This window comes from Colossoma macropomum, unplaced genomic scaffold (assembly GCF_904425465.1).
Source record: "Colossoma macropomum unplaced genomic scaffold, Colossoma_macropomum, whole genome shotgun sequence".
Lineage (NCBI taxonomy): Eukaryota > Metazoa > Chordata > Actinopteri > Characiformes > Serrasalmidae > Colossoma > Colossoma macropomum.
In genome coordinates, this window is record NW_023494791.1 from 12018244 (window position 1) to 12035034 (window position 16791).

At 37.9% G+C, this 16791-nt stretch overlaps 1 protein-coding gene across 1 annotated transcript in view; it reads left to right on the top strand.

The window, feature by feature from the left end:
• Positions 1 to 11621: 11621 nt before the first annotated feature.
• atp10d (ATPase phospholipid transporting 10D) overlaps positions 11622 to 16791 on the top strand; it is a 28149-nt gene continuing 22979 nt past the window's right edge. Inside the window, 2 exon segments of the mRNA XM_036573902.1 lie at positions 11622 to 12545; positions 16036 to 16240. Of these exon segments, the coding sequence (XP_036429795.1) occupies positions 12169 to 12545; positions 16036 to 16240 (582 nt within the window). The 5' untranslated portion in view covers positions 11622 to 12168.

A 16791-nucleotide genomic window follows, 5' to 3' on the forward strand; every position in this document is an offset into this window, starting at 1 on the left:
GTGACCACAGCCCGCTGAGGCACGTTCAAGCGCGAGCCCCGTTTACCTTAACGTTAATTTCTGGTTCAGGAAGTGCAGGAATAGACATGTATGCTTTTATTTATGGAGTTTAAATTAAGCGTTTAAAAAATTAAAACGGTTTGAAGCCTAGGTTTAACAAACCCAGGTCAGTTTTTGCTATTTAAAATCATTAAATCGAAACCCGGAAGGTCACGATTTCAGTCTAAAAGTCTTCTGTTTGTCAGAAAATAAAAGTCCTGTCCTAAGGAAAAAGTCCCCTTGTGACCTGTTTAGAAGTACACCGGCATCGCATTGTCTGTAAACCAGTGGTTCTCAGTCCCTGACCCGTATCCAACACGATTTTCTCTCCTCAAACACACCTAACAGGCTCAAGAAGCACTTAGTGGTTGTCTGGTAGGTTGTCAGTGTTAGAGCAGGGAAGATCTACATTGTATAGATCATGAAGGTCTGGCAGGTGAGTATCACCGCTGTAGGATACGGGATAATAATTTTTATGGCACATTAATAACTCCTTTCCAGGGATACTGTTGCCGTTTTAAACGGACGGCCCTCTATGATTGGTGCACAGACCAAAAATCTGTTAGTAAACATTACTAACAGACTTTTGGTCTGTGCACCAATCATAGAGGGCCTTCTGTTTAATTTTTAAATTAGTTCTGAGTAACTTGTCTTTTTCAATAAGATTGGAGACAAATGGTCATATAAGCTCAAGGGATATTATTTACAAACATTTATATTGTGATAGGAAAGGAAGTTTTAAAGTTTTTTTTTTTCAATCAATAAATCATCTAAAACTGTACAGCATGGGACTAAATAGGCAGGTATATTTTGAGATAGTTAAAGTTTAGCCAGATATTTCTTAGCTGTACCTGATCATATCACCAGATAAGAAGCCATAAGATAAGACTAACAAATGAATGACAAGCACAATCAGGCAGGATGTTAAAAATGCCAAACATCTGTTTTTATGACTGATAGGCCTCTCCTTATTTTCACAACATTTTTAATCCGCTTTGACCATGACAACGGACTCTTCAGTGAACTCACCCTTTTGAATCACATTCAGCAACCACACGGCTCTGAGCATGTCTTGAGGAAATATAATATTCTTTCTTTTGAATATATTTAACAGTAGTTTGTTATTGGTGACCCAGTAACTGTAACTTATGAAGAGTCATTGTGAGCTCAGTAGATGTAAATACTGATGGGCAATGAGTGGCATCATTAGCATATGCTGTTGCTATAGGCATATCATTTGTTTAAAAAAGTTGACGAAAAAAGGAATGAAGGAAGGAAAGTGTGCTAATTAAATGAAAAAACTTAGAAACCATTTGGTAAATGGAGATTTCAGCCTATAACAAAGCAAACTTTTTGACATTAAAAGCTGCTCTGAAGTCCATTCACTCAAATCCCATTCTTGCATTTCCTGTTTCTCTTCCCCAGGTATTGTTCCTCTGTGTCAAGGTAGTGGCTGTCAAGTGCCCTCTTATTTAAGCATGCTGAAAGTCTGTTGTCAGACTGTTATTGCAAAACTAGCAGTCAAACACACTGTTGTCACAAAGAAACACTATATAAATAAAACTTTTATTTCATTTTTTCAATCTTGCAATAAATAAATCAGTAGAGGCAGATTAGGGTATGACTCAATAGTGTGATACCATGTGTAATATAATATGCTTATGTTAAGTATGTCACAACATAATGAGAAGTAGCCTATGAAAAAAGAGTGAGCCTGTACATCATTAAAACATACAACACATATTTTACCTATATATTTCAGTAACGTTAGGTAGTAATTTGAATACAAAAAGGTCTGTGTTTCCTGTGTTTCTCTGAGTAAATGCCCAGCCAATTCATTCAAAATTTCAAATGATAAAGCACCATCACTAAAGAGTATATTCCATTTGTAGGCCTGCTTTATACATTGACTACAGATGTTTGAAATGCTTACAGTTGTATGCCAAAATTTGAACACCCTTGTTCAGATTACATATTTTGTTTTTTTTTTTTGTTTAAGTGAAAATAAGTAAAAATAACACATTGCAAACTGTAGTGCACATTTTATTTATATTCTGAATTTAACAAGCTGGGAAAAGTAAAACATACAGTGAAACAATTAATTTTTTTCTATATGTTAAATTCAACAAATAAACAGTATTGCATGTTAAAATGAGCAGAAGTGTGTTGCCTGTAGAGGATGTGTTAACTTATTTTCCCTTAGACAAACAATAAAACATGTCATTTGACCAGGGTTGCCCAAATTTTGCCTACAACTGTATATAATATATAAGAACTAAATATTTGAATCAAATTTGTATATATATTATATGCACTGACACTTACTTTCTCTTTCACTTGATTTTATTTTGCTTTGAGGTAAATGAAACTGTGTGTGACCATAAGAGGTAATTATTAATGTACAATTACTCACTAGACTAACTTAAATGGGAACTTAAATTCCACATAATTAAATGGTTGAGATGTAAACAAAGTCCTTCAGAGTGGTTTGGTCTGAAAGGCTCTGTTCTAGAGAAACTTGCCGAGTCAGAATTGTTCACAGTGGTGGTGATAGGAACCAGACATCTGCAGAGTTTAATGCTTCTGAAAGCTCCCTCACAGAAAGTTATTACATTAAATGGTTAGCTATATGCTGTCTGATTGTTTTATGATAAGGTTTGTGGTTAAAATGTATTGTAATTGTAATTTATTTTAATCCACTCATGGCGGAGGTGTACATGCAGGGTGTCGTAAGGCAAAACAGTCCCCAAAGAAAACCTTCTAGATTTACCACTATTTTACCTTCATCAACATTACATATAAAAACTCAGGAGACACATGGAGTTTGACCGGTGGTTTTGCGTAGTAAATAAAATGGCTATATGTGTGTTGTAGACATGGTGACCCCTGGTTCCTATCACCACCACAATGAAGAAAACAGAGTCTGTAAGCTACGTTTCTCTACAATGAACCATTTCACATCAAACCACTCTGAATGACCCTGTTTACATCTCAATGACTAAATTATTCAGAAATTTTGAAAAATTCCCCTTTAACTGTGAACAGTGAAAACAAAACAACTATGTTGTAGGCAAACTGGGGGCCAATGTATTTTTCAGGACTGTCGGTGTTACGGAACCACCCTCAAACCGAGAAGGTCCCACTAGGGTGATGCTGCTGCTTTCAGTACTGATGCGCAAAAGCTCAAAGTGAGAAGTTCCGCGCAAGTCTCCGCTGAGGTCGCCTCTGAACTGAATTTTAAGTAACGCTGAGAAAAACGAATAAATGACGGTGGGAGTCACACACACGCCACCCAGCTCAGCACGGCGTGTCAACAGAACATCACCTGGATCATGAGGCAGATCTGATGAAGTAAGCCGGTAAAGTTTGCTGGTGTTTGAGCCGCTCCTTTGTGATTTTGCTGTGCTGTTAACTGTTAGCTGGAGCTAACGTTAGGTTAGCCGGTGGGCTAGTTAATAAGGTTAATGTGTACTAGGGAAAGTCACTGAGGCAGGTGAAGTGAGGAGCCAATAAAACTCTCATTTCACACGTTTTTGCGAAACATTATGAGTTTTCGAGCATCAGGAAGTCTGAATTAAGGAAGAGGATAAACGATATGCTACGCTTACGATACGTTATCTCACTTTTACTTTACATTAGCCGTTTGTTATTATTGATGCTGGCTGTACTGGTTTGGATTACCATCCGTTTACTTGGCGCTCTGCTCCTTAGTGTTAATCAGTAGGCTAATAGTCGACCAACAGGTTAGGAAGACGGTTAAGCTGAAATGGCTCGTCTGTTTCATGGCAGTTTGTCTTATGATTACCGCGTGGTTTCTGTTCGTGCTGTGTTCCTCCTTTAATCATGTATTAAAGTACATTAAGTAGAAGTCTGACAGTGGCCCCATAACTGTAATGTTACTGCTTACAGCTCTTCCAGAGCCTTAGTTTACCACAGAAAAAAACGATGGTAGAGCACGTCCGCGCTAATCTAATCTCTAAACGCTTTATCCTCGGAGGCAGGCTTTTCATAGCGGTTTGTGGGCTTGGCTGAGTGAGGAGCAGTAGACTAAAATGACAGTGGTTCACAAAGATTTTATTCCTCTAATTTTCCTAACAGCGCCCAAAAAGCATATATATATATATATACACACAATAATATATATAATGTAATGTGGAACTGGATGTTTGAAAAGCATACTGGCCTGATTTCTTAAGCAAAGTGTGCCAGTTTAGATCGATGTCTTATACCAGGCATTCCAACCCAAGAGAGCTTCTAAGACACTTAGTTGAACTAATATGCTAATAATCGTTAATAATCTTTCATTATTATAAACCCAGTATTGAACCTCAAAATCAACTCTGTAATAATTACTGAACGGCCTGAAAATACTGTATCAAAGATCCCCTTTTCTTCTGCTGCCAATCTGACCAGACTGACAGCGGCTTTAACCCAGTTGTGGACAAAATTCTCTCTAAATTGTAATTTTCCATTGAGAATTTGTTTTCTGGTTAACCCTGATAGTGTTGGTCATCTACACCGACCAGCCACTTCACTATGCACACCTCTTTGTTTCTATACTCATTGTCCATTCTGTCAGCTCCACTGACCATATAGGTGCACTTTGTAGTTCTACAGTTACAGACTGTAGTCCATCTGTTTTTCTGCATACTTTGCTACCACCTTTTACCCTGTTCTTCAATGGTCAGGACCCCCACAGGACCACCACAGAGCAGGTATTATTCGGGTGGTGAATTGTTCTCAGCACTGCACTGATGCTGACGTGGTAACGGTGTGTTAGTGTGTGTTGAGCTGGTATGAGTGGATCAGACACAGCAGTGCTGCTGGAGTTCACCTTGCAGATGTTAAGTCAGAGAGAAAAGCTCATCTGTTGCTGCACAGTGTATATTAGTCATCCTCTAGTCTTTCATCAGTGGTCACAAGACGCTGCCCACAGGATGCTGTTCGCTGGTTATAGTTTGTTGATGGACTGTTCTTAGACCACTAGCATGGTGAGGTGATAAATAATACCTGCTCTGTGGTGGTCCTGTGGTGGTCCTGACCATTAAAGAACAGGGTAAAAGGGGACTAACAAAGTATACAGAGAAACAGATGGACTTGGTATGTAATTGTATACCTACAAAGTGCTCCTACACTCTCAGAAAAAAGGTACTAAACTGTCACTGGGGTGGTACCCTCAAGGGTATGTCTTCAGTATCTATAGTCAGGGAACATAATTGTACCATAATCCATTGCAGTATTATTTTTCAAGCTGTATTGAGCCTAGACACCCTATCTTCTCCCCAGGCTTTTTATTTTATTGTTCTTTTTTTAAAGAGTTAGGCTTTGAAAGGACACAAATATGTATCCTGTATTGATGAACAAAAAATGTACCACAGTACCTTTTTCTGTCTGTGTATATGGGTAAGTATAGCTGATAAAATGGTGTACTTGACGACATGGTTGGTTGGTGTATACCATATATATATATCATCTATACTGGTGTACCGGTATTGGTGACACATAACAATATTGACTAGGGGTAGGAGTTACAACAGATCACCTGATATTATCACAGTATTTGAGCCACAGTATGATTCTATCACAGTTTTAATGATTGGTGATATGCCAAGTATTGGAATATGATGTATTTTAATATGTTCTCTATAGTATACAACAACCCACTTGTTGAAATTACTTTACAAATATTAGAAATGAGGTGACTCAAAACATCTCAACCTAAGGAATAGTCCAGTTTGTCTACAAACGTTTTATTTTTTGACATATAGTTATGATCATGCTCCTCCTGTACATTTCATTATGTAGCATTTTAATGTAGAAACCTTTGTTTTTTAGCTTTAATATTACCTCTACAGTAATGCTAATCTGTGCAAATCATTTAAACTCTGTATTTAATTGAAAATAGTACAAATATATCAAATGTTGAAACTGAGAAATTTGATTGTTTTTTGAAAAATATATGCCCATTGTGAATTTGATGCCAACAACATGTTGCAAAAAAGTTGGGACGGGGGCAACAAAAGGCTGGTAAAGTTGTGTAATGCCAAAAAAAACTGGTGGTTTATTGGCAACAGGTCAGTAACATGATTGAGCATCCCAGAGAGGCTGAGCCTTTCAGAAGTAAAGATGAGGAGGGGTTCATCCCTCTGTGAAAGACTGCACAAGCAAATAGTGCAACAATTCAAGAATAATGTTTCTCAACATAAAATAGCAATAAATGTTTGCTTTCCGTCAACTACGGTACATAATAACATTAAAAGATTTAGGGAATCTGGAAAAATCTCTATATGCAAGGGACAAGGCCAAAAAACAGTATATGCTGGCCATGATCTTTGGGCCCTCAGATGGCACTGCATTAAAAACAGACATGATTCTGTAGTGGAAATCACTGCGTGGGCTCAGGAACACTTCTGAAAACCATTGTCTGTGAAAACAGTTCATCGCTGCATCCATAAATGCAAGTTAAAACTCTAAAACCGCAAAGATATAACCAAATATAAACAGGATCCAGAAATGCTGCCACCCTCTCTGGGCCTGAGCTCCTTTAAAATGGACTAAGGTGAAATGGAAAAGTGTCCTGTGCAAATCAACATTTGAAATTCTTTTTGGAAATCATGGACACTCCAAGCTAAAGACCACTCAGCTTGTTATAAGTGCACAGTTCAAAAGCCAGTGATGGTATAGTGGTTTATTAGTGCACATGGCATGGGTGATGTGCACATCTGTGAAGGCACCATTAATGCTGAATGATATATACATGTTTTGGCAACATATGCTGCCACCCAGACAACGTCTTTTTGAGGGAAAGCCTTGATTATTTCAGCAAGACAATGTCAAACCACATTCTGCATGTATTACAACAGCATGGCCCTGTATTAAAAGAATCCTGGTGTTAAACTGGCCTGCCTGCAGTCCAGACTTGTCACCCACTGATAACATTTGGCACATTATGAAACTGATGAGCAGCTGAAGTCCTATGTTAAGCAAGAATGGGAAAACATTTTACTTTCAAAAATACAGCAACTGGACTTCTCAGTTTCCAAACGCTTGCAGTTTTTTGGAACGTGTTGTTGGCATCAAATTCAAAATGGGCATATATTTTTCAAAAAACAGTAAAATTTCTCACTTTCAACACTTGATATGTTGTCTTTGTAGTATTTACCTTTAAAAAATATGTTTTACATGATTTGCGTATTGTTTCATTCTATTTTTATTTACATTCTGCACAGTGTTCCAACTTTTTTGGAAATGGGGTTATAATTAAAAATTTCTTATTTTATGTTCTTCACAGAAAATGGGCAAAGGCCCAACAGTAGGAACCTGTTTCTCTGAAATAATCAAGTAAATACACTAACAAACTTCACAAATTTCTTTTTCTCTTTCTGTTGCTGTATGGGGCTTTTTCTGCTTCCTTTTCTGTTAGTTTCAGCTCTGCTATATCAAGAAAAGCCACCAAAGCTACTATGTGAACATCAGTTCATTATAGTCTTTGAAAGTGATACTGACATTTTAGATAAACACTTCTCTTTTCTAGCAGAATGTAGAGGAATTGGGTCAGTTCTGCAATCTGAATTTACATGAGCAGACAACTGATTAAATCATATGTAAGGTTTGTTATCTATTCACTGTCAGTCTGTTGAGCTTTTGACTGCAGAGCAGATGTTATTAATTATTTAGTAGATATAGTTAATTATATTATTTGGTGATTGTATTATATTTTTTTCTACTATGTTGAACTCAGTAAATACATAGAAATGTTGCATTAAAATTTGCAAAGTAATGCCATATTTGAGTTTGTTCCCTGGAAAGAAGTTATTTTCTCTGAGAAAGTCAACAAAACATCATTTGACCAGGGGTAATCAAACTTTTGCATTTGGCCATATAGGTCATTCAGTCAGTTTGACCTAGGTTGAACTTCAGTGACTGTAACTGTACAAATAGATTTGAAATTGTCCAGTGTAATAGAAATGGAATAGTGTAGCTGTTATTTAGTGTAACATGAAGACATACATTAGAATTTTAGAGATTTTGTGATTGCTTTTTAGTGATTTTATTTAATTAGTTTTCATTTGAGTTTCAAGAGTTTTCATTTGCTTCATTCGATACAAAGATTGTATCTAATTTTGCAGGGTTGTAACGTGTCATCATTGTATGCATGATGGTATACATAATTGTAGCTCATTTTCTCTGACTACAGAAGTGAAATTACGTGTATGTAATTTAGTGTCACTTTTCTGACCAGCAAATCTGAAGCGTGTGCAGTAAAATCGACCAGAGATAGAAGACAAAACCTTTCTTACTTATGCAAATAAGATCACATATCATTTCAGAAGTGTATTTCCTGCATTCTCTGCAAGGTGTGAAAACATCTTAACATATTGGTGAATGGTAAAACTAAATGTTGGTGAACCAGCATGTATAGATAAACAGTGGTCACAGCCTGTAAAAACCTCACAGTCAGTAGCAGATAACAATGACACATTATACCTGTAATAAAGCATGATTGAATAGGTGGTCTATCAACATGAATACAAAGATACATTTGAATTAATAGGTGATATGGAACAATTACAGTCTAATTCCTCATGGCCAGTTTTTGTAATAAAAAGCCCTTTCTGTCCAGTCAGTGTTTTGTATTGTCTAATGTTCATTTCTGTGTCCAGGACGATTTCTGGGGGAGGCGGTGGGGGCCTGACCTGGACTGTTTTGCACTAGCCCCTCTGACCTCTTGCCCTCTGATGGAGCGCCTCCGTTGGATCAGGCACCAATGGCAGCAGGTGAGTGCCACAGATTCAAGGCAGGACTGGACCTCTCCTGCTAACTTGCTGCCCTCAAAAAATGACTTGGATCCCCAGGACCACACGGGGCACCGACTTTCTGGGAAACGGAGGACAGTAGTAGCACGATATGGCCCACACCAGGCGGAATACCACAACATCTCTAAGGGGTGTCAAGGCAATGGTATCCGTACCACCAAGTACACCCTTCTCAGCTTCATACCCATGAATCTGTTTCAACAGTTTCACAGGTAAGATATCATGTTCAGGCAAGTTCAGAGCTGTATTAGAGCAAGTGGAGTGAATGTAGTTGTGATAGGTGTTAGGGCCTGACCAACATGAAAGTTTTGTTTTGACTGATTTTAAGGTGCTAATAATGTCAGGCAACATAAACAGACTTTTAAACAGTTTTAGTTTAAAAATGTTTTGCTCATATTTGTCCTTATTTTTCGTTCTCTTCATAGAAAGTTTTGTGGTCTGTACTGAAGTCTACAAGTTCAGTCTGTAGCACAGAATTAGAAGTGAGTAAGTGGTAACTGTCAGCTGTAAGGAAACTCAACAAAGTCATTGATTTTGCTCACATCAGAGATGTATGTTAGTTAAATGGTTATACAGTAAAAAAGAAATCACTTAGTATCATCCATAACATGCATGATTTTCATGCAGAAGTTTTGCCAATAGTAAAAATTCCATGGGACGTGATATTATTGGCCAACTGGTGTAACAGTCTGTCCAAAGGTCCGAAGCATGTAATCTTAGATAATGTGCACAGGAAAACTACATATAAAGGGGAATTTAGGACACGTTTAGCTGAAGTGTGAACAAATTTGGAAAGACCCTTATTAACATGAGTGTTTCTGTAGGGCGGCAAACCTGTACTTCTTGTTCCTGGTGTTGCTGAATTGGGTTCCTGTGGTGGAGGCGTTTCAGAAGGAAATCACCATGATCCCTCTGGCTGTGGTGCTCACTGTCATTGCGTTCAAAGATGCCATGGAGGACTACAGGCGGTACCGCTACGACCAGAAAATAAACAACACCATAACACATGTTTACAGCGGGTCAGTGTGTGGGTGATTTGATATTTTGGTATTTTGATTTGTTTATGTGTGTGTGTGCATGTGTGTTATTATCGTAAATGCTCAGTACCTTGTAGGATCTCTTGTAGAATTGTAGGAGTGGGCTTCTTGGATTTTTTTTTTATGTATTCCCTTTTGTTTTTGGCTTTTTGACAGTTGGCCTCACGTTAGGGCTGAAAGCTAAATTCTTTTTATTTTGAAATCGCAATTGAAAGACTACAGTTTTCAAATCGCAACAGCTGCCATATTAATTATGTCCTATATTATCAACAACATTGTTCTAAGTTTTAAATGGGAAAAATGTGGTGTGTTGCTAACAACACAATAACATCGGGCAGCCCTGCAAACTAAATTTAGCGTTCAAGCCTCAAGCTAGAAAATGTTGATGTGTTAGTGTTTATAGCCAAAAAACACAATTAAAATCGCAATTACAATATTGGTCACAAAAATCACAAACACATATTTATCCCAAATTGTTCAGCCTTACCTCACACTGTGCTGAAGTGTTCTGTGCTGAATGCTGTAACCACGCTCCTTATATTTTGTATGAGACTCTGCAGTTTTGGGCCCTGGCACTTTCATTGATCTCCATGAAGGGCATGAATAGCTTGTTTCTGAAAGTTTATTCATATTCATTGACGTTTCTTATGGCAAACAATACCTTTAGGACTAATACCTGATACTTTCGTGTGGGCATGGGCCGATAACTGAATATATCAAATAAATATAATTTAAATAATCACCAATTATTATGCAATCAATCATTATTTTGTTATGTTTCTCATGCCACATGCTTTTTTTCTTCGTGTCTGGATCTCAATGATACTGTTTATCATGATGGTTCTACAGACAATAATCGTTTGTCTAAATGTACATTATCATCCAAGCTTATTGTGGTGATCCGTAGCCTGAGTTTATATCAAGTTTGTGACTGTACCGTAATATTGCTTTGGAAGAATAACTAAAGAAAGTGAATAGGATAAAAAAAGTGTTTTGATGGCATGATATGTCTATTTATCTTCCATATATAATTCTTTAAATACACACAAAGAAAGCACAACATGATGATATTCCAGTTCACTTGGTAATAAACTATAATAAACTTGCACAATTGCCATGTGAGGAAAATGAAACAGATATTTAAGAAGTACACATGGTGCATGTTTATGTACTAATTTTATTTTCCTTTTTTTATAATTTAATTTAAATTAATTTCTGATTTAAAATGTAGTTCAACAAAGAGAAAATACATAAGTTGCAGACAGTGAAAGTTTTGCTTTATATTTATTTTGAAAATACTTGGAAAAGTGAAGTAAAAACTAAAAATTAAATACGTTAATAAATTTTTCTTATGACAGAACATTTGTCTTAAACTGCTGGTAGACAGAACAAAATTGTTAACCCGTTACAGGAAATACAAAAAATATTGCAAAAGCCTGTTATGGGCTTTGATGTGTGGAAGTCCCTCCCCAGCTCTCAACCTGAACAGGTGGGCTAGTTCCAGAATCTACAAATAAGGTGGGAGTGTTTTTCAGGAAAAGCAGTAAAAGTTATAGGTTGCTGTAAGTGACTGTGACTTCAATGAAGAGTCTCTCCCTCCCTCCCCTGTGCCTTTCTACCCTTGTGTTATATTAACTCACTGATTAATGAGTCTTTTAAATTGGCTGTAGTAGATTACTTACCGCTGTCATTTCGGACAGACAGAGCACACCCTGTTCAGCGTCACTTTTTCGAAGTAATGCTTGTGACTATTGTTCTATGTGTATCATAGCTACTAGTGTTGGGCCTCTGAGCAAGCAACAGACAGCATTCTAAAGAGCGTTAGCTGGGCATTCATTTACCAACCACTTTGTCTTTCTGTCCTATATTTCGAAAGCACCTTCACTCTGATTTTTTATGACTTCTGGGATTGTTTCCTGGATGAGGAGCGGCCCTGTGTGTGTGCTTTAGATTGCCAGGCTTGGCGTCAGATACACCTGCAACATGCGTATGTACACACTGTGCTCTCTCCGCGAGAAGATCCTCGAAAAACACCAAACGCACTGAAGAAGTGGATTCCACCCCAGGGAAGTGCGGGACATTGCTAGGAAGGATGAAGACACTGAAAGCTAATGAGATGCGGATTTAAGACACAGTCAAATTTGTGAAAGCGGCTGGACATGTTGGAGATAAAGGTGTTGTCTGATTTGGACGTCAGGGACGTTTTCAGCCGACATTTCTTACTGAAGTTGAAGGCTCGGTGCCTGTAGGGCTTTTTCGTGGCTTCACCAGCAGATATGCAGGGACCTGGGTTGGGGAGAGACCCCCAGGCAAAGAAGAGGAGAGTGGTGATCCCAAGCTGGACTTATGATGAGGAAGCTGAGAGATTACAGAAGAAGTACAGTGGGAATAAGATCAGGACCACCAAGTACACCTTCCTCTCTTTCATCCCCAAGAACCTGTTTGAGCAGCTTCACCGCTTCTCCAACTTCTATTTTCTTTTTTTAGCTGCGTTAAATTTCGTGCCCATTGTGAACGCGTTTCAGCCAGAGATTGCAGTCATACCCATTGTTCTGGTAATGTCCGTCACAGCTGTAAAAGACCTGTGGGAAGATCAGCGAAGGAGAAAATCTGACCGGCAGGTCAACAACCTGCTTTGTGACACGTATGACAGGTGAACATGCGTTAAACATGAAAACAGATGTACAGAAGTATCATTCAAAGATGTAAAGAGGTGTTTCAGAAGAATTCTACGCAGTCTTTGGGTTTAGAGTCCCTTAGTTCACTTAGCTGCCAGCTGATTAACTGGCATGCTGTTGTAATACAGCTACAGAGGTGACTAATTACAGATCAAAGCAGATGGGAAAGCCCTAAAGCCAAACATGATGCTTAGCTCATATCCATTTGCTGTGTATGATTTGGTCATGCAAGTCTGAAAATCAAACTTTTAGCAGTACAAACACAAAATCTGACACTGTACTGAAAAAGTACACTGAATAGTATTCACATTACATTATATTACAGAATACTATGGAAAAGTGGGAAACTTGCTGTATCCGAAATTCTATATCAGTCTGTAGAACCCTTTCACGATGCAAAGAACACTATAATCATGCAAAGGGTTCTTTGAATGTTCATGGTTCTAGATGGAACCATTTTCTTTAGTGAAGAACCCTTGAAAAAAACATCTTTTTAAAGAGTGTATCATTTCTTATATGCAGCATGTCCAAACTTGTAATCATCACGGCTACGACAGTGGCAAGAAAAAACTCTCTAAGACTTTCCTAAACATTTTCTTTAGTTTTCGTCTTTCTCAGATCTGTGACGTTTAATGAAAAACTGAAACGTGCTCTTTTTGAGCTGTTGCATTACTGTTCTTGTATACTTTTAGTCATTAGTTCAATCCTTTCTTGAAGCTGTTTCTTCAGCCAGCTCTGTTTTTCAGTCGTGCTCAGAACAGCGGAGTAGCTAGTAGCAATTGCCTGTGAGCTGATTACACAGCTCTCAGGGCAGGTGCTGGGGGAAGGGGTGTGTGTTTGTGTGTGTTATGAAGATACTGCAGCTCTTAAGGCCTCCTGACATTACTGTAATGGGAATACACTAAACTTCAGTGCTCACAAAGGCCGGTCTCTCTGGTCTCTTTCTTCCACTCTCTCACCCAGTCCGAGCTGATACATCTCGTTCTCTGTGATGTATGGCAGTGCCAGTGTAAATCTTTGGACAGTCACGTGCTCTGTTTGACCGTAACTGTTTTTCTTTCATCCTTTTGTTAACCTTGCACACTTGTATATCTAAAAGGGGAATTCCACTGATTTTTCAAAATTTCTGAATTGTTGTTGAAATGTAAACAAAGTCATTCAGAGTGGTCTAAAGTGAAATGGTTAATTACAGAGAAGCTTACTGATTTGGATTTTCTTTACAGTGGTTGTGGTAGGAACAAGGGTTTATGATGTTTGCAACACAAATATAGCTATTGTGTTTACTATCTAAAACCATCAGTAAACCTACACATGTCTTCTGAGTTTTATATGTAATGTTGATGATGGTAAAATAGTGGAAATCTGAAAAGAAAAGCTTTATTTGGGTGCTGTTTGGCCTTACAGTGCCATGCATATACCGCTCTGTCACTTTAGTCCAAAACATCTCAAAACTAATAACTTCCTGTAATGTAGCTTTTAGAGGCATTAAACTCATTTACATTCAGTGTCACCACAGCTCTGACTCAATAAGTTTCCCTGCGACTGAGCGTTTCACATCAAACCACTCTCAAAGAAGTTTTTAAAAAAATGGTCAATTCCCCTTTTAATAACAACTTGTTTTCATGTAGTTTCTTAGGATGTGGACACTCAAAGAAGCTTAAGGGGTTAAAGCTGTGCCTAATGTACATTGATAGTAAAGTTCTAAGGTTACCCTTGTAAATAATTAGGCATGTGCTGTTATTTTTCTTAACGCGTCCACTAATTTAACTACACAGAGTTCAGCAGTGCCGTCACTGTAGCGACAACAGATCAAGTAGTCAGACTTTTTCTATAATGTCTACTGAATAAACACCTAAAGCTTGTACTGTGAACTCCTCAGGCTTTTGTCGTTTTACGTAAGGCAGTTTGTTATTTTGCACATTGATAAAGCTACTTATACAGATAAATAGTACAGAAGTTCCTGATAAGTGAAACTACTGGGCTTGAATTAATGGTTAACTTGCACCACACTTATGGTATTGATGATTGTTTTATTAGTACGCATATTTCTGGGTCAGAGGTGCACTAAACAATGGATTACACCCTGCTTGTGTGTGTGTCTGTGTGTGTGTGATTGCTTGTGTACCCATGAGGAATGTCCCACCATATTATCAGTTGCTTTGTGTGCCCAAACTCACTCCAGTCCCTCTAGCAACACATTTGACATATGAAGGCAAGTCTTACAGGTGATTAAAGTGCAGTGTGTCATAAAACCTATAAGGCAGGCTGTATCATATCACAAACTTGCTCAAGATAGACAGCGCATGTACGTTACCAATGTTTCATATTGTAGACTACATAAACTCCGGAGGTTAACCTCTAAAACTTCACAGAACTGCCAGCAGTTCCATTCCTTACTCTTATTAAGCATAACTTGTTTTTCATGTAATTACTGAATAATAATCCTCAGGGTGTTAAAGCAGTTAAATCATTAATAGCATTTGAATTAGGGATTCACCAATACCTCTTTTTCCTTCCGATACCTGTCCATATGTGTTACAGTTAAAACACACTCAGCTTGAAGGAATAGCATTCACTGGTTGGATAACTTCACATTTGAATGGTTTTCAAGCCACTAAACTTTGCTTTTTTCCACTGTTTCTGCACAATGAAGGGGTTCAGGTTTAAACAAAGTGATTGAAAGTGGTTTGATTTGAATGCTCTGTTTTAAAGAGTGAGAATTCTTCACAGTGGTGGTGATGGGAACCAGACATCTGAAGTGTTAAATGCCTCTAAAAGCTGCATCACATAAGGTTTTCACATTTTACCATTATCAACGTTACAATTATAATCTTAGATTTGCATTGTAGATATTGTGACTTCTGGTTCCTGTCACCACCACTGTAAAGAAGATGTGGGTCAGTAAGTTTCTCTACAATGCACCATTTCACATCAAAACCTGAATAACTTTGTTTACATCTCAACCATTTAATTCTGGAGTCATTTCAAAGAAGTGGTCCTACTGGTGTGCATGCAAGCAATGTCTTCATGTTATCGGTATCCTTTTGTTTACAACACTGTCTCTGTTTTTAAGTGCCAGTATGAAGGCCAGTACTGATACTGAGTGTTGGTGCGATACTGATTGAGACTCACAGCATTCTCAGGCTGGTGAAGTTGTTTAGCCTAGTTCAGTATGAATCCCATGTGGTCTTGACATAAAGGGAAGGATTATTGTTACATTTTGTGCTCCTGTGGCCGAGTTTCCGTTTTTTTTCGTTTGTTGTTGACGTCAAAGCAGCGTACATAAAGTAGTGCTTAGTTTTTGTGCGAGTTGCAGTTTTGTGTGTCTGTGGGTGTTGTGTGAGAAGGAAGGAAATACATGGAATAATTGTAGCAATGTTTAAATTGTTTAAACTATTATGCATGCTGCCATAATACAAATCTGACCTAAAAAATGTTTGATATTTTTGTGTATGTGTGTTGTAGGAGGCAGAGGCGATATGTGGAGCGGCGCTGGGCTGAAGTTTGTGTGGGTGATGTAGTGCGTCTGTGCTGTAATGAGATCATTCCTGCTGACATGGTGCTGCTCCACTCATCTGACCCAAATGGAATATGTTACATTGAAACTGCCAATCTGGATGGGGAAACAAACCTCAAACAGAGACAGGTGGTCCGAGACCTTCCTCAACAAGTGAGCTAAAACTATTATCATTAGCTCCTTCTTTTAACTCTAATGACTTAAATCAGGCATACAAATTATTTAAATCATTTAAATCAAGGGATTATACACTGTTGTTACACTTTGTACTGTTAGAGACTATAGCTCTTCTTTGTCCAAAAACCCATTTATATACTCCAAGCAACACCCCCTACTATACCACTACTAAGTTAGTATCACTGCTGTGCTGAGAATGTTCAACCACCTAATTAATATCTGGTCAGTGGTCCCTCTGCATTGATTAATGAGGTAGAGGGGACTGATAAATTGTAAAGCAACAGAGGAGCTACAGTCTGTAACTAGAAACAATAAAGTGGACCTAAATGGAACAAACCTCAATTCCAGAAACATTGTGACAATATGTGAAATGCAAATAAATAGAGAGAGCGCTGATTTGTAAATCCACTTTGACCTGTATTTGAACAAACACAGTATGTGTGTATTACATTTTGAACGTCATTGTTTTTTATAAATATATGCTCATTCTGAAATTGATGCCTGTCATGTTCAGAAAATTCAGGACA